At 41.3% G+C, this 25,601-nt stretch overlaps 1 protein-coding gene across 1 annotated transcript in view; it reads right to left on the bottom strand.

Moving 5' to 3' along the window:
• Positions 1-367: 367 nt before the first annotated feature.
• Positions 368-25,601, bottom strand: part of EXOC5 (exocyst complex component 5) — a 199,807-nt gene continuing 174,573 nt past the window's right edge. The window contains exons 15-18 of the mRNA XM_086937971.1: positions 21,864-21,950; positions 17,010-17,118; positions 16,640-16,855; positions 368-2,387 (exon numbers count right to left, since the gene is read on the bottom strand). Coding sequence (XP_086794097.1) covers positions 2,199-2,387; positions 16,640-16,855; positions 17,010-17,118; positions 21,864-21,950 — 601 coding nt within the window. The 3' untranslated portion in view covers positions 368-2,198. The remainder of the gene's footprint in view (positions 2,388-16,639; positions 16,856-17,009; positions 17,119-21,863; positions 21,951-25,601) is intronic.

The raw sequence follows: 25,601 nt of genomic DNA on the forward strand, positions 1-25,601 counted from the left end.
CTATGCATTTTGCGATGAGTCCAATTTAGTCTGTGTCATCACAAATGGAGAAATATCTACGAAAGATGTAGTCGCAGGTACTCCAAACCGGTAAATATTTTAGCAAAATCAGTATGTGACAGCCAGAACTGCCTGGCGTCTTTAGATGATCCATTAGCAGCCCTACCCATGCAGCTTTTGACAATAATGCATTATGTAGATAGTGAAAAAAGTCAGACACTGCACTTAGAAACCAATGTACAAATCTTAACTTAATTGGTACGGTGTTGTTTTTAAAAAATATATTTTTAGATGACCGGCAAAACTATACAATGCCAACGTAGATGGTCTTTGAAAAATCTAGAAATGGAATGAAATGAAAGGCCACTTAATGGTAGTATTATTTATTGAGGAGAAATGTTTACATGTCTTAACTGTAGGTACTTTCCTGTGAAAAGTTTGCTGTCATTTACTAAAGAAACATAATGGAAAGTATTGCACAAAGCTCATGCATGATAACACTACAGCTATTTTATTAAACAATACAGTGATTAATCGAATTTGTACAACCTTAAAATGTAAGTGACAACAAGAAAGTTACAAAATATTTAAAAAATGTAAGCACTTCTTGATTTGCAGTCCAAGAATTTCTAACCAGTTTTTCAAGTAGATCTTGGGACTTCCACAAATGGACAATTTGTTAAATACCGCATATGGTTAGCAATAAATACCGTATAAGGTTAAGAATCCCACTGCCTTATCATCCTTGGCACACAATAATAATGCGCCTCTTCCATTCATACTAATATCTTCATGTAGCTTCAAAAAGCGTATATTACCTATGTTCAGTGAATTAATATTTACCCAACCAGTGAAATTGGTTACGTTTTTGCAAGATAGTCGCCATCCCTTGGAATTTCAGTGGAGACTGATGAAAGCATGAAAACAGAACTATAGCAAGAACATCTAGAATTTCAATGTGAAAATACACCTTAAAGATGGTAAACAATAAATTATAGATGAAATATAATAAACAACCTGCTGATTTGGGTGATTGATTGTTGCTTGATATCACCCAGCCCAACTGGAATTCTTACATCAACAAAACGTTTACCTCCACTTTGAATGGAATTTAGAATAAGCTTTCATTTTTTTTTTTTAAACTGTTTTCCGAAATCCTGGTACACATGATTGGGTACAGCATGCCTGTAGAGTAAATGCACCTTCCTTCAGTTACCTGTCACAAAATGGCTGTGATCAGAGGCACTATAAATGTATTACGAATACTATTTTAGGAACAACGTTTCATCTTTGGGCGCCTCTCATTAGTCAACAAAGAGCCACAAACACACCGCAGAGTAGTATTGTCGAATTTTGGCTACAGTTCATAGCATGCAGCCTTCCATCTGTTTTTAATTGACATGTTTACTTTTACAAACATTTGTCTAATGTGCAAGATGTTAACAAAAAGGTTACTTTGAGCTCTAAATGTATGTTGTATTAATTTAGGAAATTAGGCTTTAATCAGACTACACGCTAAAAATGAGATCCAACTCAACCGAAACATGTCAGAGTGTTCTACATAAATACCAGCATCAAACCTTCCTCTCGATTATTTTGTCATTAAAGACCACACACAGAATGCATTTACTGTCTGTCCAATGCAAGTGTTGCATTAATGACATTCAAGAGTCAATCAAAGTACACAATTAAATGTGGATGGCATACTACACATCACTAAGAAACACAAATGTACGAATATTATTGGATTAGCAGTGCAAAAGTAGGTGTTATTAAAGTTGGAAGAAGATTATGTCTTAAGTGAGCTCTGTTGTAAGCAATCCATTATCTGTGCACTGCACATGATGTCTAAAGAAGTAAATCGGACCTGTGATGTGAAGCTATAAATGTTTTCAATAATTCACTGACTTGCTCTATTGTAACATTTTATTTTACAATACAAAAATCAGTGTTGCACAGTATTAAACAATTCAACACAAGTAAGCGAGTTGTAACTTATGAGAAATATGCAAAAATATCAGACCTTCTTAAGTCTTCTAATAAAATGTATCTTAAATATGACCGCATTTTTTAATAACCAGTCGTTATTGTCCGTTAAAAACAAACCTAAGCTGTTAATAAGGGTTCATTCCCTGTGCTTTCAAATAACCAAGATCTGGCATAAGTGTAATATGAGTTTTTTGTTTCCAGTCTCAGTCTCAGCTAAAATGGCGAGCAAGACGTGAAGATCTGTAGTCTGCACGTAGCTGCACAAAGGAGTGAAGAATGTTCTTGTCCAAATTGGCAAGTTGTTCTCCTGAACAGACTTGCTTTAAATTATCAGGGGCTACCACCAGAAGATTGCACAGTGAATGCAGTGTATCAAAGAGCTGCAACACTAGTTGGATCTGTTTGGAAACAAAATAAAGAGAATTCAGTTTATGACCAAACACAAAAGGAAAAACATCGCTTCTAGAAATACAGCTTTCAAAAACAATTTCCAAGTTGCATAGAATATTAATATGATGTTGTTTTTAACAACTAAACATTGTTTTTGCTTTTCCCACTGGAACAGTAAGGGAAATTATAGCAGGGAGAGGTGTAGGTGGGCCACACATGAACCCATATACACTCACTCACACATTCATTAACAAAAAACACACACACCCATTCACAACACCCAGTCACACCAAATTCATACATTTATACATACACGCACACACCAAACATTCAAAAACATAAAACTTCCATGCACTGCAACTCCAGGATAGGAAAGACTCAGAGGTCCCAGAATGGTTGGAAGTGCTGCTTTCTCTCATTGCCAATAAGGGAAGGCAGCAAGCCCTCACTCGTCACAGAGTTGGATGGGTCAGTGACGAGGTGTCACATGATTGACACTCAGCTCTGGGCACTTCAGGGTTTAAAACCCGAAGAACACAGATTTTAGAAATTGGGGTCTCTAGTTGGCAATGGCTGGCGCCAATGTCCAAATAGGGACCCTTCTTTCTAAGTCAGGGCAAGTGGGCTACCCCCTTTGACAACCCCTGCTCAACCCTGTGGTAAAGCAGCATGAGCAGTTAGGCCTATCTCAGAGGCAGTGTGTGAAGCATGTATGACCATGCACAATAAGGCAGCAATGACACCACAAAAGGACACAACTCAAGTAGCTATAGAAGAATATCATCTTTATCTCAGGTTTAACTCAAGACTCTCAAAGCGTTTTAACAAACGACAATGCCCGTAAACCAGTAGGGACTAAAAAGGCAAAAACGTATTCACCAGAACGTGACACTGACTGAGATCAAGGCCGGGGCCTAGGCGACCCGTTGCGCACCAGGTACCGGACGTTGAAAGGGGACACAGCAGGTAGGTTCTCGAAGAAGCAGAGACGGTGACAGGCGGACTCCCAGCGACCACAAGTCTTGGCTGCAGGGGTCCGCAACGTGCACCCACAATGATTCAGGCACTCTGGGACAGGCGGGCTCTCAGTAGCAGCAGCACGCGGCTGCAGCAGCCAGGGCCGGTGGTGGCAATAACTCTAGTCTTGCAGCTCTGTGGTAGGCTCACAGCGGCAGCAGCTCTCTCTTAGCTGCGGCAGCCCACGAGAAGATAACGACAATCCTCGACAATGGTGAACAAGATGCGGGCACACCGCGGCAACAGCTCTCCCTTACGGCCAACAGGACAAATCACGATGAGGCAAAGGTGTGGGCACTCAACGGTAGCAGCGCTCTCTTAGCTGCGGTGGCCCACAGGACGAATCAAAATGATGTAAAGTTGGCAAAGGTGCGGGCACTCAGTGGCAGCAGCTCTCTCTTAGCTGCAGCGGCCCACAGGACAAAGGATGATCTCAACCAGGCTGGTACAACGGTGGGTACTTAGTGGCTACAGCTCTCTCTTAGCTGCAGCAGCCCACTCAGATTCAGCGAAGGTTCCGAAAGTTCAAATTTAGGCGGGCTCTCAGCGGCGGCAGCTCTCTCCTAGTTGCAGCGGCCCGCACGGGTTCAGCAAAGGGTTACCAGTCCGCGTTCCTCACAGTAGAACTAGAGGCTCCGGATTACTCGACGGAGGCCTCCGCTGCAAGTAGAATTCCTTGTACAGGAACGCCGACGGCTGATGAGGTGAAGTCTATTGCCCCTGAGACTTCAACAGGAGGCACTTGCGATTCAGGCCCTCGGGTAGTTTCTTCGGCAAGCTTGGTGAAAGTTTCAAAGTCCTTTACTCTATTCACTCGGACAGAGTTTCGCCTTGACATCCAGAAGGAACACTCTGAACAAAGTTCCACCACAGCGTTTTATACCTAAAAAGTCTTTGTTCTCTCAAGTCACAAATCACTGATTCTAGTCAGAACCAGTTCGGTAGGGTCGGGGAGCACTTGGTTTATGAGGCGACATCCAGCCCTTTCAGAATGAGGGGTCTGCTATCAAACGCCCAGTGGGAGGTGGAGCCATCATTCACCTTGCCAGGCACGACCTTGCTCAGATCAAAGAGTAACCCCTTCCCATGCTCTGAATGCTGATCACTCTCTCCAGCCAGGTCTGACCCAGCTGGCCCTACTGCTCCAAAAACAGATGGCCACATACATGCTAGCAAAGCCTACAGAAAAGTTTAGGCACGAAAATACTGTGTTTCCAGGACAGGCGTTTTCGAACAGGGGATATCTAAATGATCCTTACTAAAAGGTGTACCTCAATGTCCTGAGCATAAACATATCAAACTCGAGGTTCCTATCAGGTTCCTGGGGTCAGATAGGATTATAGAAGGTAATCCTCAGCAAGCCCATTCCGGCCTGTGAGAACGGATCTCTTCATAATAGTAAACAGTAAAATGGAGGGTAACTCACTATTAGAACACGCTACACAGACCTAGGCTTTATGGTTATCCTAATTCATACAGCTATCTTTACACAGGGAGTATTCGCGCTGTGGCACATATTGGCAGTGGCACGGCACCCAGAGCATCTAAATCCAACCAACATAAGAGATAGGTAGCGAAAAGATCAAGGGAGACCCACGCCAATTATGCCACGTCTAACACCAGGTCTGAGGCAATCAGTGACTCTTCCCCTCATCAGAAGCGGGAGGGCATCAAGGCACTCTTGCCAGGCTGAGGTCAAGCTCACAGGGTGGTGAAATAGTCAGCCTGGCACAATTCAGCTCAGGCAGCCAGGAGCCTGTGCATTTAGCGCATGCTTATCTCCTGGCTAGCTGACCTGAACAAGAGGGTCTGTCAATCCAATGTTTGCTCAAACTGACAGACACTCCACTTCACCCGTATGAATGGGCCGCAGCTTATTTCAGGTGTCTCGCTATGTTGAGACCAATCATACAATTTCTGAATTGATAAAGTATAATTAAAAAGGATTCTTTATTGTCAAATGATGATCTGCATTCTAGTAATGTCAAGAGCAGCATCTCTTCCTACTGTGGTTTTCTGTAATCAAGCGGGTCCTCTTTCTAGATTTCCACAAATATTTCTTTAATTAAAAGGTAAAATGTAATTCTTTGTATTGCATTAAATACAATGGCTGAATAACATTGAGTGTTAAGAGAAGCAATACCTGGTCAATTGCACAGTGCTGGTAACACGGGCAGTGGGTAAAACAATGATGGATGAAAAATTAATAAATTGATTGGGATTGAAAAATAACATTCTAGAACACCTCGTCTAACCCCTTAACACTTGCTTTTTACAGGGTGTAACCGCGAAAAAAGACTATTGCAAAATGATGCACTGTTTGTTAGTTTGCTCTACTAACAGATCTGCAATAGTTTTACTCCCGTCATGTTTAATCCTAATCAAAAATATCTACTTCTCAGCAGCATTAACAGGAATAAGTCTCTCAATGGATTGTGGCAATGCTGAATCCACAAAATGTAAATGGCAAACCAAAAAAGTTGTCTCCTCTCCACAGCCATAGAGAGCCATACCGCTACATAATCCTAGAAGGAAAACAGTGTTATTCATCCTTATCCCCAATGAACAATGTGGATTTGGAGCACACTTAACTTTAGATCATTCTCTAGCTCTGTCGCTTTAGCCGGGAAACTGCTGGAGCAATCTAGAAAATATACTTTTTATTAGACAGAGACACCATATGGCCGTACATATTGACATTTTGGGACAGGTGGAGTCCTTTGGTTTACTAGCTAATGAGATCACAATGAAAATTAGTCCTAGGCTGGGCTATGGTTCTTGCTTGAACATTTTTCCTTTGTATCTGGCAGATCTCCCTCTTGCGTTAAGGAGCACTGGGTCTTTTCACAGAATATAGGTGGGAAATACATTCTCTGTCTTCTATATGCAGGTGACCTTGTTCTTTTAGATAGGAACCTTTAGGTCTATAAAGTAAATTATGAGCCTTGTAGGACTGTTGTGGTAAAAACCGTCCAATTGTTAATAATGACTGTTAGACCTAGCATCCTTGGCGTTGTTTTCCCCGACTTTTTGCCTTCTGGCCTATTTTGTGGAATTCATTTTTTGCTGGCTTAAGGATTCTAGGCACTTTACCACTGCTAATTAGTGCTAAAGGGTAAAGTGCATATGCCCTGTAATCTAAACATGGTAACATTGGCTTATACATAGTTGGCATATTTCATTTACCTTAGTCCCTAGTAAGGTGCACTATATGTGCCCAGGGCCTACAAAATGAATGCTACTAGTGGGTCTGCAGCACTGATTGTGCCACCCACTTCAGTAGCCCTTAAACATGGCTCAGGCCTGCCACTGCAGAGCTGGTGTGTGCGGTTTTAAACTGCCATTTCAACCTGGCAAGTAACTTACTTGCCAGCACCAACCCTCCCGTTTATTTCATACAAGTCACCCATAAGACGGCCCTAGGCAGCACTATGGGGTAGGTGCGGTATATTTAAAAGGCAGGGCATGTACCTTTGGCTTTAACATATCCTGGTAGTGAAAAACTGCTAAATTCATTTTTCGTAACTGCAAGGCTCAACTCTCCCATCAACTAACATTGAGATGGCCTTAAAACATCTTTTAAGTGTAATTTCCAATTGGGAAAGTATAGAGATTTGGAGTTTGGGGTCTCTGGACTCACAATGTAAAATCACAACTTAAGCTAAAGTTGGGTTTTAAATTGTAAGTCTGAAAATGTCCCATTTGGAAAATAAACACAAGGAGATGATGGATGGAGCGCTGAAACATTTAACTCACCCCAGTCACAGATTTATGAACTTGAGTTGCGAAGTGAGCTAAAGAACGAGGATGGATTCAACCCTGACCTGTGACTGGCAGGGAGTGTCTGAAAAGTTTCAGCGCTCCGTCTAAAATCCCCTTGTGTTTCCTTTTCGAAAGTTGACATTTTCTTCTTTTAACCATTCTGTGCCTCTGCCTGACACTGATTACACATCTGAGTTGGGTGACAGTTGAGCTTTGTGTATTCCCTCCAGACAATCACATAAAGTGAATTGGGGTGTGACATGTGCATCCTGATGGCCCATCACCAGGCTGATAGGCCTTCCTGAGATAGATTGGGGGGAGGAGAGGAGACCTGCACCTGACTAGGGCTGTGCATGTCCCTACAAAAAGAGCTGCACACTCCCCTGAAGTGTCTGGAGCCAGGGCAGGAAAGCAGAGGCCCTGTGATCTTCAAAGTCCTCTCTGATGTCTCCCCCATTTGAAAGGCACATTTGGGTAGAGGTTTTGGCCCCATGACATCACCAAATTAGAACTTTGCTGGAACCAAGGACATTCAGCTTGGAAGAAGAGCTGTTGTGCTGCAAGAGGGACTGCCAGTTTGCTACCTGCTTTGTTGTGTTGGCCTGCTGTCTGCTGCTTTTTGTCTGGTGTGAGAAGGACTGGACCTATTCTCTACATCCTTGAACACAAGTTTCTCCAAGGGCTTGTTGTCTTGCCTCCTGTATTTTTAAGTGTCAGGGACACAAAAGACTTCTTGCAACTCTGCAGGTGCTGCTGGACTCTGCCATCTGTGATTCCTATCCTGGTCTGATGTGCCCCTTCCAGTCCTGGACCTCAGGTGTTGCTTCTGCAGCTGTTTTCCTGAAAAGAATTCGACGCAGTGATACCTTTCAGCAGATCAGAAGCAACACACTGCTCTTTGACACCAAGCAGATGCAACAACGATGTGGGTCCTGACTGCAGGTTTCGACGAAGACTCAACACTGATCCTTCACCACGACTGCAAGGCTTGGCATTGACGCAGTGCCGATCTATCAAAACCAACGGTGAGGCTCGACTCCGACGTATCGACCCGATAGCGAGAATTGGAATGGACGCAGTAAAGTCTTCGACACAGACGTTTGCTCTGTACAGGGTACTTTTTCAGTGGGCCCTGCATGGGTTCTGTAGCCGGGCTGCCCTCCATCGTGGTCAGCTTGATCTTTGGATTTACTCAGTCTAGAGTGACCTCAAGTAGCCTTTTAGCTCTACTGACTTCTAAGCACTGTTTTTGGATTTAATCTTTAAAAATTCATATCTTGAAGCCTACTGGATTTTTGTCGTTTTGGTCTTGTTTTACTCTGATAAATATATCCTATTTTGTCTAAAATTATCTGGAGCCTTTTTGTGTTGTTTTCACTGTGTTACTGAGCTAAAAAACCTTAGAGTAATGGGGAAAAAACCCTAAGCCTATAAATCTGCCCACAGAGCGGAGAGGATGGGAGGGCCATTAAGGAATCTGCGGCTAGATATTCTTTCTACAAGATACAGCGTTACTGAATAACTTGTTTATCTGATGGAGACTTCTAGCAGCGGATTACTTACCTTGGAAAAGATACCCAAGCACTACTTCCCCAGAGGGGGTCTGCAAATGATTTAACACTTGAAAGTCCTGAAGGACGGAGCGGGTAAAGTGCACGTACCTACGGACTGGACTGTCCAGGCAGTAGTGCTTCGTAAACGTGTGCAGAGATGCACATATTCCTGCCTGGCAGATGTCCAGGACTGGAAATATATATGCTAACGCAGTGGTCAAAGCCTTAGCTCTGATGGAATGAGCATGCAAAGCCTCCGGGTTTTGCTTCTTGGTCAATGCATAGGAGAATTTGATACAGAGCACGAGCCACCTACAGGTTGTCCGTGTCTGCCTTCCCTTTCTGGGCACCAATAACCCCACGAAGAGTTGTTCATTCACCCCAAACTCTTTTGTGTAGTCAAGGTAGAATGACAAAATTCTGTTTAGGTTCAGCTAGTGGAGTCGCTCCTATTGCTTAAGAGGGATGTTGCGTAGCGAAAAAAAGTAGGCCAAGTGATGGACTGGCCTACATGAATGGGAGTGACAATTTTCAGTAGGAAGGAATCTCTAGTGCGAAGGACCAGCTTTTCTGGGAAGATGTTGAGGTACAGAGAGTCAGATGATAAAGCCTGAGAGTTATTGGGACTATAATAGACAATTTGAAAGTAAGGATCCTGATAGGACAGTTGTGTAGCGGCTCAAAACGAGCACACATCCGAAGAGTTTCAACTAAATTTAGATCCCACTGTAGTATGACGAAGGGTGAAGGTGGGAGCAAGTGTTGAAGACCTTTCAGAACCCTATGTACAATAGAGAAAGGATGGCTGATCTGGCAACCGCAGACATGCCAAAACAACCGAAAGATGGCCTTTTAAGGTGCCCAAAGCAGAGCCTGGTGGGCAAGAGAAAGAATAAACCGGAGCAGAAAAAGCAGGGCAAAAGGGGGGGGGGGGGGGGGGGGGGGGGGGGGTTCTTGCCTGCACATCATGCCATAAACTTGCCCCAATGGCAGGTGGATGCAGTCTTGGAGGAAGGATGCCTGGTTGCCAAGTTGACATTACAGACATTGGGCAGAAGGTTGAAAGCCGCCAACTGCTGACTCTCAAAATGCACACATGAGGGCGGAGTGTTAACATGTTCGTGTGGAGAACACTTCCCTGTTGCTGAGACGGTGATCCTCCTGAAGAAGTAACCTAATTGGAGGGCCAACAGCTCAGAAGACTCTCAGAGCCCAGTCCGGAGCCACACAGATGACTTGGGCCTGGTATGGGCGGAAAGGTGTACAAAGCCTGAGCTCTACTCAATATAATAAGCGTCTCCGAGCGAGAATATCTTGGAAACTACAGCACTGGATGTAATCACTATTAGTGATCCGCTAGGCGCATCTTCTGCCGAGTTCATCCACGCCAGTGTTCAGAGATCCCACCAGGTGTTAAACGACCAGGGCAATGCACTGGCATTACAACCATTTCCAGAGATGCAGGGCCTTTTGGCAAAGGGTCCACAATTTCACCCGCCCTATTTCTTGCAGTGCCACATAGCAGTGGTGTTGTCCATTAACTCAGACACTAGCCTTCCCTTGATGGAGGGTAGAAAGCCTTTCAATGCCAGTCGGATTGCTCGGAGCTCCAACAGAATGATGTGGAGTTTGGATTCGGCCGGAGAACAGAGGCCTCTGATCGGCACCTTTCCTAGATGGCCACCCCAGCCCAGGAGTGACACATCTGTCACATTGCGTTGGGGAAAGGAGAGGGATCTTCCACTGACTCAATCGCTGTTCGTTAACCACCGCTGCAGATCTTTTGCAGTGCCCTTCGAGATCTGGACCACGTCTGAGAGATTCCCCTGATGGTGAGCCCCTGGAACTTCAGGTCCCACTGCAGAGCCTGCATATGCCAGCGGGGATGTGTCACAAGCAGGATGCAGGAGGCCATAAGGCCCAGCGGCCTCAGAATCAAGTTTCACCGAAATCCAGGATACAGGCTGAAACATTGATATGATAGCCTGAATATACTGGACTTGTCATTCGGGAGGATAAGTTGGAAACTGCACTGTGTCTAGAACAGCTTTGATGAAAGAGAGCATCTGAGAAGGAGTCAGCTGTGACCCTGGTATTTTGATAGTGAACCCCAGCGAGTGCAGGAGGTCCGCCGTAATCTGCCGTGGGAAATGACTTTCTGGGACAAGCCAGTCTATAACAGCCAGTCATTGAGATAGGGAAAACTGGCACCCCTGACATCCGCATATGAGCTGCAACCACTGCCATTGCCTTGGTGAACACCAGAGGGGCACTGGTAAGGCCAAAGGAGAGCAGAGTGAAATAAAAGTGCTAGTGGCCTGTCGTGATCCGCAGAGAACGTCTGTGGGTAGGTAGGATGGGGATGCAGAAGTATGCATCCTGCAAGTCCTATGCTACATTCAAGCTTCCCGCGTCAAGGGTAGACAGGACTTGAGTGGGCGTGAGCATTTTTAGTTTCTCCTCTTTGAGGCAGAAATTGAGAGGGCACGGTCTAGGATGGGACGAAGGCCATCATCCTTCTTGGGAATCATAAAGTAGCATGAATAGGAATCAGGGCCGATTTCTGATTCCGGCACCCTCTCTATGGCTCCCTTTGCAAGAGAGCTGACACTTCCTGGTGGAGAAAGGAGATATGGTCCTCCATCACAAGTGGGTGGCATGGGTGAAGGGGTAATCACGAAGGGGAGGGAGTAGCCCCGTTGGACAATCTGGAGATTCCAGCGGTTGGATGTTATTGGATATGTTAAGAGGCTTGGAGGCTGCCGGTGGTGTAGTGGACTGGCCTGAACTTTGGCTACCTGACCCACAAGGGCAGTGGGTATTGAGTTCCCAGGCACACAGGGGAGCTTGGTTGCCCAGGCGGCTGGGTGGGTAGAGATGTGGCTGGAAGCCCCTTCCATGGCCACAAAAGAAGGACTGGGGTTGGCAAGTAGCCATGGAAAGGTCAAAGGACCAGGCCGTAGCTCTGCTGTACTTGAAGTGCTCTAGAGCGGAGTCTGCGTTGTCTCCGAAGAGACAGGAGCCATCAAATGGCATGTCCATGAGCGAGGCCTGAACATTCCCTGAAAAGTCAGTGGTTGTCAACCATGCGTGATACCTAAAGGTCACTTGCAATGAAACCACTCAGGCCAGTAAGTAAGTCTGTCATTCTCAGCACACAGCATATGGAAAACTTAGCTGGGTCCCCGCAATACCTTGGAAGAGTATGGCACATGCCTGCTCCAAGACCATAGGCAGCACCTGCGCAACAGAGTTGCAAAATGAGAGGGAGAATTGGTTCAAAAGGCATGTAATGTTCACCAACCACAGTGCGAGGCTGGCAGAAGAAAATCTCTTTTCAAAGGTATACAGGCTCTTGGATTCCCTATCCAGTGGGGTGTTGGGGAATGCGCTAGGATTTAGTTTGGAAATGGAGGCTCAGACCACCAATGTTATGCCCCAAAGTATTTAAAGTTACATCATAAGCTGACAACACTCCACTCATCATCTCCACTGAAGAAGACATTACTTACTCACAAGGGAATTACCAATAAGGAGAACCGGAGATATTAATTTTTTCTACTTTAAGCACAAATAGTGCCAAAAAGTGCAAGGTGAGAATGATTGTCAATATTTGTGGTAGACTGGGACCTATGTGCAATTTCAGGCAACTGCGATGGAACCCGGGCCGGATACACCAAGTGGATTGGTCCTAGTGAAAGTGTGGAAGTCCAAAAGTTCGAAAAAGTTTTTAAGTCCTACTCAGAATGGAACTTTGTCACTCTTTTAGAGAAAAGCGTTGACATTTCTTTTAAGATAAGATATATTTGATGAGCAATGGCAGGCATTTATTACGATTGCTACACAGATTGTGTTTGCTTTATACAGAGTTATATGCACACACTCCGCAGTACCCCTTACACACTAGAGAGAGAAGTGGGGACAAGAACTGGGCAAGGTACTTCAAGATAAGGACTAGAAAGCTTTATTAGCTTTCCCCAGAAAAATGTCCTGCAACACTAAATTTTAATTCATCCAATACATGATACTGTACAGAAAATATCTAACACTGCATTGACTACATAACATATTCCCAGAATGATAATAGACCTCCAGGGGGACCCTGATTCGACCTCCAAACCAGCTGAACGGGGGGACACAACTCAAGGTGACGTGAGCATTGTTAGCCCTGACCTGGAGGGGTGGCGAAGGCTACATGGAGGGTCTACCTGCCGTCATGAATCATGTTGCTCCAAGGGACTGGACAGACATATGGGGGTTAGGGGGGAGGGGGGGGCATCTGTTGAAGTTTAAAGAAGTTTTTTCTCTTTGTGGATTGAAGTTGATATACACCACAAATATTTGAAATGGTTTTTCCGTTGTTTCCACAATGTAAGAGGGTGTCCTCACATGGTTATTCTCTGTTTCAACTGACTGAATTGTGCTTGGAATTTTGAAGATTACTGTAAATTACTTTGTGGTATAATACTGTGTGTTATAACTGAGACTAAATGCTAATACAAAAACAAATTAAAAAAGCATATTCCCAGAAGTGTCTGCAAAATGCCCAAGAAGTGTGGTTCCAGATGCAACCTGATGCATATGTTATGCATATGCGCAGCTCTCTCGTCCTTTTGGACACAATTAACAGACACAATAAGGTAGCAGGAACAACACACTGCAATACAGCCGAAGGCTTACACCACCAACCAAAGACTCACAAAGTGCAAATGAAATTTGCAGATTTAGCATTACTTACTGCATAGCGCTTAACAACTAAGAGATGGAAATCAGTTTCTCCACCAAGTGTACTGAGTTGGCGGGAAGAGGTGGTCCAGTGCGGAAGAGCAGAAAGTAACGCACTCCGCAGAGAGGAATACAGAGGACTGAGGAAGACACCAATATCAATGGAATGGGATATGCTTCTGGAATCCTTTAAAGCTCTAGATGCACCGATAACCTAAACAGTATTCACCCTGCCCTTAACCAAATAACATAGACTGCGAAAACCTGGTTGACAATTTTAGTTAACACTGTAATTGGACGATGCCGAAGAAGCATTGCAACAGCATTATACATATTTTCTCCCAGTAATGGTACCTGGACTATTCCTCATAATCACTTAAACTGGAGAAACCGATTTTAGAGGGCCCATCAGGAAACGATTGAAATTGTAATTAAAGCTGCCTACATCTTGTGTACAATTAATAACAGAGCATTAAGTAAAGGGGAGTAGGGGGGAAATGTTCACAAGCTCATATAAAACGAATACATAAGATATTGCACTGGAATGTAGTTTGGCATAACTAATGCATTTAAAACTGGCAAATTGAAATGGACTTACCTTTACTCACCTGAAATGTAATAATGTTGCCAATGTTTACATGATTATCAAAAATGTTAAATGAAGCTACTGATACTACATGTAATGAACATACACAAATCACATGAAGTTACTATTCCTCATTCTAGCATCCACCTTACCTACTGAGACTTTTGCTCAAACCTAACTTCATTGATGTTCATCCAATTCTGTGCTTTTGTGATCTCTGCAGATTTTGAACCCTAGCTCTACTTCATGGATCTTTGTTCGTATTTATGTATTATGTGTTAGTCTAGAGTTCCAAACTCGCACTGCAAAGCTGCTCCAATTGCTTGCTTGCATTTTCTACTTTTATGTCAGTGTGTTCTACTTTCTTACTTCAGTAACTCTTGGTCAGTCTCTTCTTTCTGTATTCTTTTATTCTTAATCTATTCTCAGTTTCTTAAGAGTCCAGTCCCGCTGTTGCCCAAGATTTGAAACAGTATGGTAGTCACCTGGGCCATTCCTTTGTCCTTTTTTGTGTCTTTGTTAAACACATTATCATCATTATGAGACACTGACTGTGAGTTGTGAGGCTTGTATGCCATACACAGATACGCTCGTGCTGTTCTTTCATAAGGACTGCTGAGTGTATCTGGGAGAATAACTATTAGGCAGTTCCCAACTGTCTTGATCTCAAAGTCCCTTGAATTTATAAAGAAGCTCCACCTTTTGTTTCTCAACATGGTCAAGGAACTTGCAATAACTTTCAACATCCTCATAATTTGTGTGTTTAACTTATGGTGAAGACTTTCGTGAGTTTAATTGAAAAAGTCTTTAAAATTAAACAAGAATTCAAAAATGATTTATTTAGCAAAACACATAAAATCGGACATACAATTCACTGCCATCAATAAAATATATAAAGCAGCAATAAAATAACTCATGTAAATAAAACAAATACCCATTTTTTAAAAACTGGGAATATCAGAACTGAGTTCAGAATTAGGGGTGAGATGAATATTTTGTTCTGCCCACAGAATAAGTGGAATTTTGGCGACTCCAGTTACACTTGTAACTAAGGAATTCAGGCAAAATTCGACCAATCGCCACATGGCAGATTTTTTTCTCGCTCACAGTCCAGAATGGTAAGTTAGCAAGCGCACCAGAGATTTGACATTCCCTTGCGCAATTTCAGGTCGCTAGGGCATCCGACGAGATTTTTCTATTGCGGGCAGTTGCAACTGTTTACGGTCAGAAAGCTGCTGCTCGAGTAGAAAATCTACTCAAGCAGCAGAAAAATCAGCCCTGGCACACCGTGTGGTGCAGTTACCGCAGATTTTTCAGAGTGGAACGCACTCCTGCCGTTATATCACAGCAAGGGATGACTATATCCGCTCGTTGGTGGGCCTCCGGAGAATCTTGCGGAGTTTTTATGTAACTCGCGGAATTCCGTAGAGTCAAATTCCACGAGCTCCGCACACCCCTATTCAGAATCAGACTGACGCTTAAGTTCCCTGTAGAATAATATAAGATATGAAGAGATAAACTCAATGTTGTGCTACAATTAATTGGGTATTAATATATCATACTGATTTTTGAAGTAAGTATACTATGTTTTTTCATCCTAAAACTAAAACCACACTAGCACTTATATAATAGGTAGGTCTGCATAGTATTCTCACAAATTTAGAGCACAAGAGGAATGTAATGCATTCTTACATGCAGCTCCATTTCACTTTTTCTAAAAAGGTATAAGTAATTGTTTTTTGATTTACATGCACCAGGGGCAGAGACCTAAAATGAGGGCCATATTACTCTTTTATACATTCAATAAACAAATAAAATAAGTCAAACTTTTTACTTGAATTCTTCCACCACATAGATGTCAGAGTAAAAAATTGTCATTTTTTTAGCCTGGGTCACGTGATTCACTACGTCAGAGTATGTATAAACTAAACACAATTCTATGGAGGTGGTGTGACCCAACCACAAGTGATCTAAAAAGACATGTTTGACCATATTGGTTTTATGTCTCTTTAGTGAACTAACTTGGCGGCTAAGCTAGCCACTGCTTTTCCAAAGTTTTTATGCTTTTTCTCTAGGTTGTTAAACAACTCGCTCAGTTCCAATCTTTAAAAGACATCTCTCAATGAGAAGTCTGGGAACTTTGGCTTTGTTGGTGAAGGTCTCATGAAATAGAATGCTAGATATTGCTTAAGTAGCTAACAACTTCCCATATATCTACAGAACGAAAATAAATCTCAGTTTGCAGTGTGTGTGTGCAATGTCTTAATATGCTTGCCACAAATCAGGGAGGGAAAAAATCCAAAACCTAGAAAGCCATATATATCAGATATGCTCTATGGGGCCGTCATAAAGTACCATTCTACCACATTTGTTTTTTACCTCCCTGCCAAAAAAATGGTTTTAAATTTTGCCTGTTTATTCAGCGCTTCCTTATTCTACAAACATATTCAAAAGCAAACAGCATTTGAGGGCTTAGCAAGGATGGCAGAACAATATGCCGATAATATCGATAGCCCCACAGCTGCTATCATTATGACACCATAGATAGCTTTCCTAAAATATTTCACAAGATATTGTTAAAAAAACGAAAAGTAGCGGGGAAAGCATACATACTGACCTTGAAGTCTTTGGCACACCTCCTGTATTCAGCCACGTCACAAATTGCTAACATGCCACCCATGGAGCTGTAGGAATACTGCTGCAAATGTTCATATATCAGGCGATGGAAACGAACCCCAAATTCCATCAGAACTGTGTCCACATTTTTGCCATCCATGGAATTCCGTATTTTTTCCACTTGCTTTCTAACATATATACATACTTTGACACATGCCTAAAGAAAAAAAAATCGTTATTTTTTCTACTTGAGGGGGAAAAGTCACTTAGGTAAATGTAATGAACTCACTTCCAATTTTATGTCTCTTACATATGCAACTATTAACATTATAATATTTGTGATACTGAAAGAGGATATTGAATAGACTCACAGTGGTATACTGGATCAAAACATTATTTTCATCTTCAGGTTTGAAATCAGTTTTCTTCTGTTCTGTTGAAAGGATGTGTTTCATCTGCCCAATCATACAATTCAGTGTCCTTCAGAAAACAATTTGACAATATTTTCTGGTTAAAATAATACAAAATAGATTTCTAAGACATGATTAAGGTGACATTCATACATTTGGCTGCAGGATACTTAAAAGGCAGTTTGGATCTTCGGGCTCATTTGCACTTAACGCAGCTGCCAAGTTTTCCAAATCCATGCTTTACTAGCTGCTGCAGTCTAGGATTTTTTTTTGCATTCTGAAACTTGTCATTCTGGGTTTAGAACGGGTAAAACAAGGACTAAGGCCCAGGATGAAAGGAAAACAATCTGGAAAGTAGCCAGTAGTCATCCATGGACCCAAGAACTTGGTAGAGCTGCTAACATAGGAAGAGAGTTTCATCACTTATATTTGTCATTTGGCTATTTCTCAACTCCATTTAAATATCGGTTTAGGAGAAAACCAAATGAAAGTTTAATGAAATAGTGTTTTTCTAGGTTGTTTTTCAGCAACCATTGCAGTCACAAAGCTAATACCAATCTCGAAGGATAAGTTGTCTTCCGAGGATCTTTTCGTCTCCATTCAACACAGTTGCGGGATGTTGGGAAAATGAAACTTACCTCAGCTGCTCTTTGTGCCAAAGCTGGGAGTCTCAACAAACGGTCTAATCTGGTACCTTATTATATGAAAATAAGTGGACATTTTTCTACAACCCGAAATATATTGTTCAATAAAACACATGACTATCTTTTAATTTCTCAAAAGTACATGTCCTCTCAATAGTAGTTTTTTAACTAAGTAAGACAAATAAAGCCAAAACAATGAATGCAACAATGAACACAAGAATGTAAAAAGTGTGTCCTTCCCCCAACTAAACTATGATTTCTGAAAAGACTAATAGAGTACATCTGGTTCTGATGTCATCAAAGATGTAACTTCAAATATTAGAATCATCTCATTAAAGGCATGGGTGTCACTAAGTTTTGCACCATGTGAACTTCCAATTTTCCAGCTAATGAAAGATATCAGGGATTAGGTAACAGTTCCGGTAAATACAGAGGGTCCTCTACATAGCTCTTGAGAGTGCAACCTTCCCCTACCGCTACCTGCCCACTGCTGTCTGAATTTCACCGGTCTATGAAATCATGTTTTTATATGCTGCCACTGAGCCGGACGATAAGTCCTGCAGAGGACAGCCTGGCTGGAATCGGGAGTTCCTCAGCCTCGCTGCCAGAAGTAGTAGTGGCTGTCAAATCCACTAAGCGCTAACCTGAGTTATTATTCTCCAGTGTAAAAGCGTCAAACAAGCTGTCAGCACATTTCAAGACACTCATGCACATTCAGTTTGCACAACATCTTCTCATTTATCACCGGATTAGGAAACGGGAGTCTGGCCAATATGCTTCAATATCTACTTCTCAGAATTTGCCTGGTACAGACACCAAGATACAGAGATAATATGTACAGAGATGTGCAGCATACTATGACCACAGGTCTCGGATGGATCTTTCAACAACGCTACTGCCTTGTTTGTCGCTCTTATTCAGCTAGATTAATCAGTGGTCATTTTGTTACATAAACACAGAGACTAGATCATTTGAGTTAGAGTGGCCTTCGCTCCATTAGTATCTAGAACGAGGTCAGACACATGGAACAGAAGCAGACTTCAGCCAAGTTCTGCTGCCAAATAAAGTGCTTGTTTTCATTCAGAAAAACCGTTCCCCTCCTACTACTGCTCCAGCTGAGAGTCTGATAAACACAGAAGCATGCTGTCTTCAGGTATGCAGGGCGACAATCTAAATATTCACTCATTAGGCACATTTAGTTAACTTTTTGCACGGAGTGTAATGATAAGAGTAGGGTGTAGGATTTAGGAAACATATTCCTGGGAAACATGGTGGAAATGTTTGTGTTTTTCACATTTCTAGTAGACCTGATCTCAGCAATATGTTTTATATATCTTGTGGTCGCACTGCACGTACTAAGTAGCAGGTTATGGCGATGCATGTTTTTCAACACTGTGTCATTTATAATACAGATGCTCGAGTGTGAAAATCTAAGCACAAAAAAGGGTGGGTTTCCCAGTTACCACTGCATCTCTGAAAACAACGTAAGTTTATTAAATTCTTCCTTGATTAGCATTACTATACGTGTTTCTAAAGAGATTATATTCACACGGGATTCAGCTTCCCAAGTCTCATTTTGTTTGCAATAAAGGGATGAAAACAGCATAGTTGAACATGGGCCAGATTTACATAATGCCTATGTTCAGAATACCCATCACTACCAGTTTACAGTGTGTCCCTCGTAATACTATTAGGTGAATCAAAACAATAGGCTCATGAAATTTTGAATGGGATGTTGCTTTACGCTCTAAACTGTGGAATTACCAGGACTGTTTGAAAAGTGACAAGTCTGTCTTTAATCAACCTTACAATAAAGTTACTTCAACCAACCCCCACAGTATAGGCATATTGTGTAAGGGACAGAACCTCCCCTCCCGTTGTACAGTTTCTCTGTTCCTTCTAACTGGCATCTGCAAAATAAATTTCAGGTATTTATTTTGTGTGGCTACTGGGATGTAGTTTGAAATATGTGCCCCGATTTGAACTCCATATACTGTCTTGGCATCAGTTTCAGTGCTGAACACTATGTAGTTGGACAGGAGACTGTACCCGTTTTTTGGCAAACCGACAGTATGGTCCTAAGGAAACAAACAAGAGATGTTGTAGTTTTCTTGATCTGATCATCTATTGGTAGGAGTATGGGAAAATCTAACGCCATGCTCACTGAATCAACAACGAGCATCAATCAAACCCCACTAAAGCAATAAAGACCCTAACTTTGTCATACATCTATCTAGTCATGAGTTTGCATTTACCTTAAGTTAACAAAATGAGAACTCTGGATGCAGAGGTCTTAAGAAGAATCCAAGTGCAGGATGCGGTAGGTTATTCACAGTACTTTTCAAAGGTTTTTTTCAATCTTTCCAAAACGGTGGAACGTTTACCTGATGTGAAACAGCCAGTAGGAGATCCTCACCGAGAATCCTCTCGTCTTACCGACATCATGACATGAGAATGACCAGGTCTGAGAGGCAAGGAAGGAGCAGGATTGCTAGGTTTTCTAAGTCTATTGAATGGTGGCATGATTACCTAGTAAACACACTGAAAATGTAACAATTCTATTTACATTATTTTAGATCTTGCTATCACAGTTATTGTTGTTTCTAGGCAATGCGAAAGGGCACTGCATTACCCAATTAAACGGTACACAAGTTGTCAACTTTAGTAGGAACAATAGCTGAATTGTTTTTTCATGGAATCTGACTTGTGACTTGAAGGTCACGTCTGAAGTAAACAGCCAGAGCTACTCGTGAACTATCTCGAAGGCAAATTGCTGGTTGGAACGCTATTTTCACCTAGATTGGCGCTGTTATAAATCTGACTTCTTCTCCTTCCATTTTGGTCCGCGAACGAAGTTACCAAAAGGGAGGTGTTAAGTAAAAAAAAGTATTTCGAAAAAATGATGGATGAAAACAGTTCAGAAAAAACATTAAATGTGTATTTTATTCTTCAAAAAGGTGGATCTCTCCACATTTGCTTGGAATTCCATGATCAGTGGCAGAGGACACAATCCTTGAATTTGTATTGTGCCCTGTAGCACTGCCAATACGATCTATTCACACAGTTTATCATTCTGAACATTGTTAGCTACTGATTTGTTTAGTGTCAATGTTGTATCGGGAACTTATTCCAGTGAAAATGAATATAAAAGTTATGGCAATGTTTGCATAGTTTCTATATTTTAAACTGACAAGTTTTTAAACTTCACCCTTCTCACTCATGTGAAGACAACACCACTCATACCAGTCATGAGGTGTGTGCACTCACTAGTGCAATAACATGCTTTTAACGCATATTGCTGATGTCTTTGCCTCGTCAACATAACATCATACTACATATGTGGACCCTACATACATTTCTACCACCAAATTCACCTTCTCCCAGACACAATATTGTATGCCTATATTACTTTTGTTTCTTTACCATGTGATCCACATTATGACAATTGTGTTACTGCTATGCATGAGTCTACTCCCACAAGGTATGGTGGAGTGAGCACTGTGAAAAACCTTCAGCTCAAATTGAGAATTCTCTGCAGCCTAACAATATCATAATAAGGAAACTACAATGTTCAAACAGCAAATGGAGTGATATCAAATCAGCTATTCCTGATGTAAGTAGAGGTGTCTCATGCTACGGATTAAATTACATAAATGTGTAGTTGGGTCATGATGCCATATGTAATGCTATGAGTGAGGACTTTGATGTGATTTATGATGTCATAAATTACGTAAAATCTGAGGTGATGCACAATATAATGGGGGAGTGAAGTTTCCATAACTAGAATACGCTTTGATTTGTATTAGGTCTTTTATTGTAAGTAAGCATCAAACGCAAGATAGTAGGTACACTACTTGTACACAAACATCAAATACCCGGGTCTGGTGGCTCAGTGGACTAATGCATCCACTGCAGGGGCCTGTGTTCGACCTCATGGTCACAGGTTCAAATCCCGGCGGGTTCACTCAGCCTTTCATCCATTTGAGGTCGATAAAATGAGTACCATTGAGTTGGGTAACAATATATATCTGTTATTTCAGCGCCAAGATGCCCCGTTGCTGGGGTGAACGTGCGCTTTACAAATACACCTGTTATGTTATGTTATGTGTTAGAATGATGTGATAAAAATAGGTCTGCTCTGTAACAACAGATGCAATGTATGTATACTTGCCTGTCAATCCCAGTATCAAGCTTCACCTCCATTTGTTCAATTATATCTTTTTTCTTCTGAAGACATTCTGTCAGTTTTGGAGATGAGCTATAAAAATTCAATCAAATAAAGAACAAGTATTTGTATCATACGAGTGACAGCATTTTTAATAATTAGAAAATAATACTTAATTTAGAAGCTTCAAAAAGCTAGCATTAACATCCTTTTACATTTGCAGAAAGAAATTGCACTTTTATTTTATATGAACAAGCAATCTCCACGTGCAGGTGTTTCTGTGTGCTTTTCCATTTAATAAAATCAGCAAAATAGACAACTCACTAATGGCGATGCTTATTTTATACAAGAGTAAATGTACAGAAGTGGATTCCTTCGAGGAAGCCATGTCCAGAATGTTCCTGTATATGTGATTTTGAAAGTCAATTTTCTGGGATTAAACGCAAGAGTATTTCATTCACGGAGCGTGTTCATGCTTGTTAAATTATATAAATGGACCGTTCTCTTCTTAATTACCTATGCACATCTCAGACACTAATATGCAGTAAAGTAGGTGTGTCTAAATCAATCTTTTTTAGTGTATCTTATGTGCTAGAATATTCATTGGTCTGTGTCTTGTAACATTGTTAGTTCAATCGGGTCAGACCTTTAGAAGTGAGTAAATATGTGTGGCTTTCTTTGACTAAAAACTCAAAAAAAGATGGTGTATTAGGAGATGTGCCTTCGATTTTTGTAACTGCTTAAAGAGCAGACTCTATGTCAGTCTATTGAGTTATATTTAGACTCTCTTGGGCTTTCTATTGAGGCAGACCTTATGTCTCTTGTTTAACTCTACTTTAGTTCTGGTTGCTACTTCTTGAGATCTTCCTCCATATTTTAACTTTGATTCATATCAATTGACTTTTTAATCGCAGATTCCCCATGATTTAACCAATGATCTTTTTTGCATTCTGTAATGAACCTAATTTTTTAATGAACCCTTATGGTTTTGACCAGATTTCTTGTTTTGAGGAAGTTTCATTTAATGGCATAGAGCTCAGACATATGAAGCACCAGTCGCGATCCTACACCTCGACCCGCTTAACTGTTTTAATTAGAGCATTGATAGATATAACCGTATCATCTTACATATATTAAATACTGACTGCACAGTAGATTAATTTATGTGATCCCATGCTTCACAAGACGTTTGTATTTTAGGAAGGCAGAAGCAGTTGACTAGGAATAAAGATTTAAATTAAACCTTATAATAAAAACAAATACAGAATAAGTCCAAGCAAACGGTGTAATTAAAAATTGAGATATTAACCTACATGGTGATTCTGAGTCTTCTCTCCTTCATATCTGCTTGAGGAATGCAGGAATGGAAAATACTTCTCAAAATTATACTAGTCATTGTGAAATTATTATGGTTCATGGAGTGAGCCCCAACAATTAAAACTGAAAGAACACGAAATAAAAAGAGAAGCAAATTTTTCCTCACTCTGTTCTTTGCCTCTTGCTCCTTCCGAAATGGTTGGGAATCAGATTCCATGGTTTCAAAAAACTGGGAGAGAGAGAGAGATAGCCTGTGACAGACCAGGCTGCAAGCAAAGAGGTTGCGGAAATGTCCAGGCCAATAGCTGCATTTTTAGAGTACTATGCTTCCCGTGAATTGTTCATTCAGAAGGTGTTAAGAGTGATCTAATTAGTTGTCACATACATTTTAGTAATAGGTACATGCCTCTGAAAAGTCACCAATGCTGCTTTAACTCTGAGGAAAGGAGCATTGATTTTTGGAAGAAGTTGTACTACTGTGTAGCCTTTCAAAATGGAAGAAAGTATACACCTGTAAACAGCTGACTGTGTTACTACACTGTTTTGTTAAAGACCACCGTAAATGTTGAGAAGACTGCGTTTAAAAAAAAAAACTTGATTGCCCTAGAAATGTCTAGTTTACGAAGAAGAGTTTTTTTCCTAACAATTAAACAACATCTTTTTTGATTAACTGAAAGAGTTATAGCTTGCTTGAGAAGGATCAAAACCTTTGCCATGAAATGTGAAACTTCTGAGCATCAGTTCATCTATGTAGAAAATCAAGTACAGGTCATTCAAGAAAAGAGTTTGATAGGACTAAGTGCAGTTCTAATTGACACAAAGAAGAACATGCTCCATGTTAGAAGGTCATTGTCACAAGACGTAATTCAAAGGACTCTTTACTGTATCATTTTTAAAGGAGAACATATGGCCCAGACAAGCAGGATAGGTGATGGTAGCTGAGAAGGGACAAAGGGATTCCTGAATCAGCTAGGTGAATCATAGAGGTTAGGAGATCAAGCAGAATAACCTCTTAAAGTATTATGAACCAGAACAAGCACCCAAGGAAAAAACAAAGCCTTGAGTACTTATACTAATGTCTAGCAACGTTTTCTTGGCAACAAACATAACTGTAATGTTGAATCCAGACAGATGCAAGTATGCATTTGTTGCTTTTTTAGGACATTGCTGTCTTGCTCAGTAATGAAAGGGAAAGATGGAAAAATCGCTCCAGTTGGTTGTGTCAAGACCTCTAACATGTGAGGAGAGGAAGCTCTAGCTTCTTTATTCAGGTCAGATATATAGTTTGGCCCACTTTTTGCCGAATCAGATTGCTCGAGCTTCACAGGACTAGCCCTTTAAGATGAGTAAAAAAAAAAAACACAGGAGGCAGAAATCAGTGGATCAGTTGTATCAGCAGAGCTCACAGTACCACAATGGTGGCTCTCCAGCAGTCTTTTCATTGAGGACTTGCTTAAGGGACCCATTACAGCAGTAATCAGTCCCATCAGATCACTGGTTAATCAGTGGACCAAGGTGGCGTTTCACCAGGAGACTACAACTCCTAAAAGCAGCATCCATTTCACGTTCACACTTAAGCAGTTTACAAGGAAAATAGGGCCTCAAGTACATTGATCCCAAATAGAATTAACCAACTATACAGATAAGTGGTGGTTTTGGTACATCTACTGCTCAACTGGAATGGGTTATGCCCTCTATCCCATCATAGTTTAAAAGGTCTAATTGCACAATATGCCATTAAAAGCGTAATTTTGAGTCACTGCACAAATCACTAGAAAATAATGATTGTTACTCTTCTTTTGATATTTTTACAAGACCGTCTTTTGTTACTTTCACAGGTGACATAGGTTGCAACGTTTATCCTCTTTCTCAATGTACATTTGCATAATCGATCAACCTAAATGTTTTTTGCTCCCTGGGGCGATTGGGGCATTTCCAAGTTTGTAATGATGTTTTGTAAACATCTGAAGCATAAGTATATTATAATGAACATTTGGAGAAGTTTTAAAAAAACTATAGAGTTAGTAGGTGCTGCACATTGGTAAGGCATGGTGAATGTGAAATCACACAGAAAATGTAAATACATTGAAAAATGCTTGTGTTTTAAAAAGGCTGTCTCTAATATGAACATAAAACAAACAGACAAGAGCAACGTTTTACTGCTTTGGAATTGGAAATGCGAGGTCAGAACTACTTGTAACATAGTAATGTTATCTTTATAATGCATACAATGCTCTTGAATACACAGGTGACTCAATTGTATCATCGGCTGGGAACTGTTCACCTAGAGGATTTATACACATCGAAAAAGCTGGTAAACGCATCATTAGATCAGAGTATAGGTTTTGCTGATAGAGATAGCTGGATTTATAGTACAAGAATCATGCCTCATGACTAGTATAGTGGGATACAGAGGTATTGGTCATA

The sequence above is a fragment of the Lissotriton vulgaris genome, chromosome 9, assembly GCF_964263255.1.
Source record: "Lissotriton vulgaris chromosome 9, aLisVul1.2, whole genome shotgun sequence".
In the NCBI taxonomy this organism is placed as follows: domain Eukaryota; kingdom Metazoa; phylum Chordata; class Amphibia; order Caudata; family Salamandridae; genus Lissotriton; species Lissotriton vulgaris.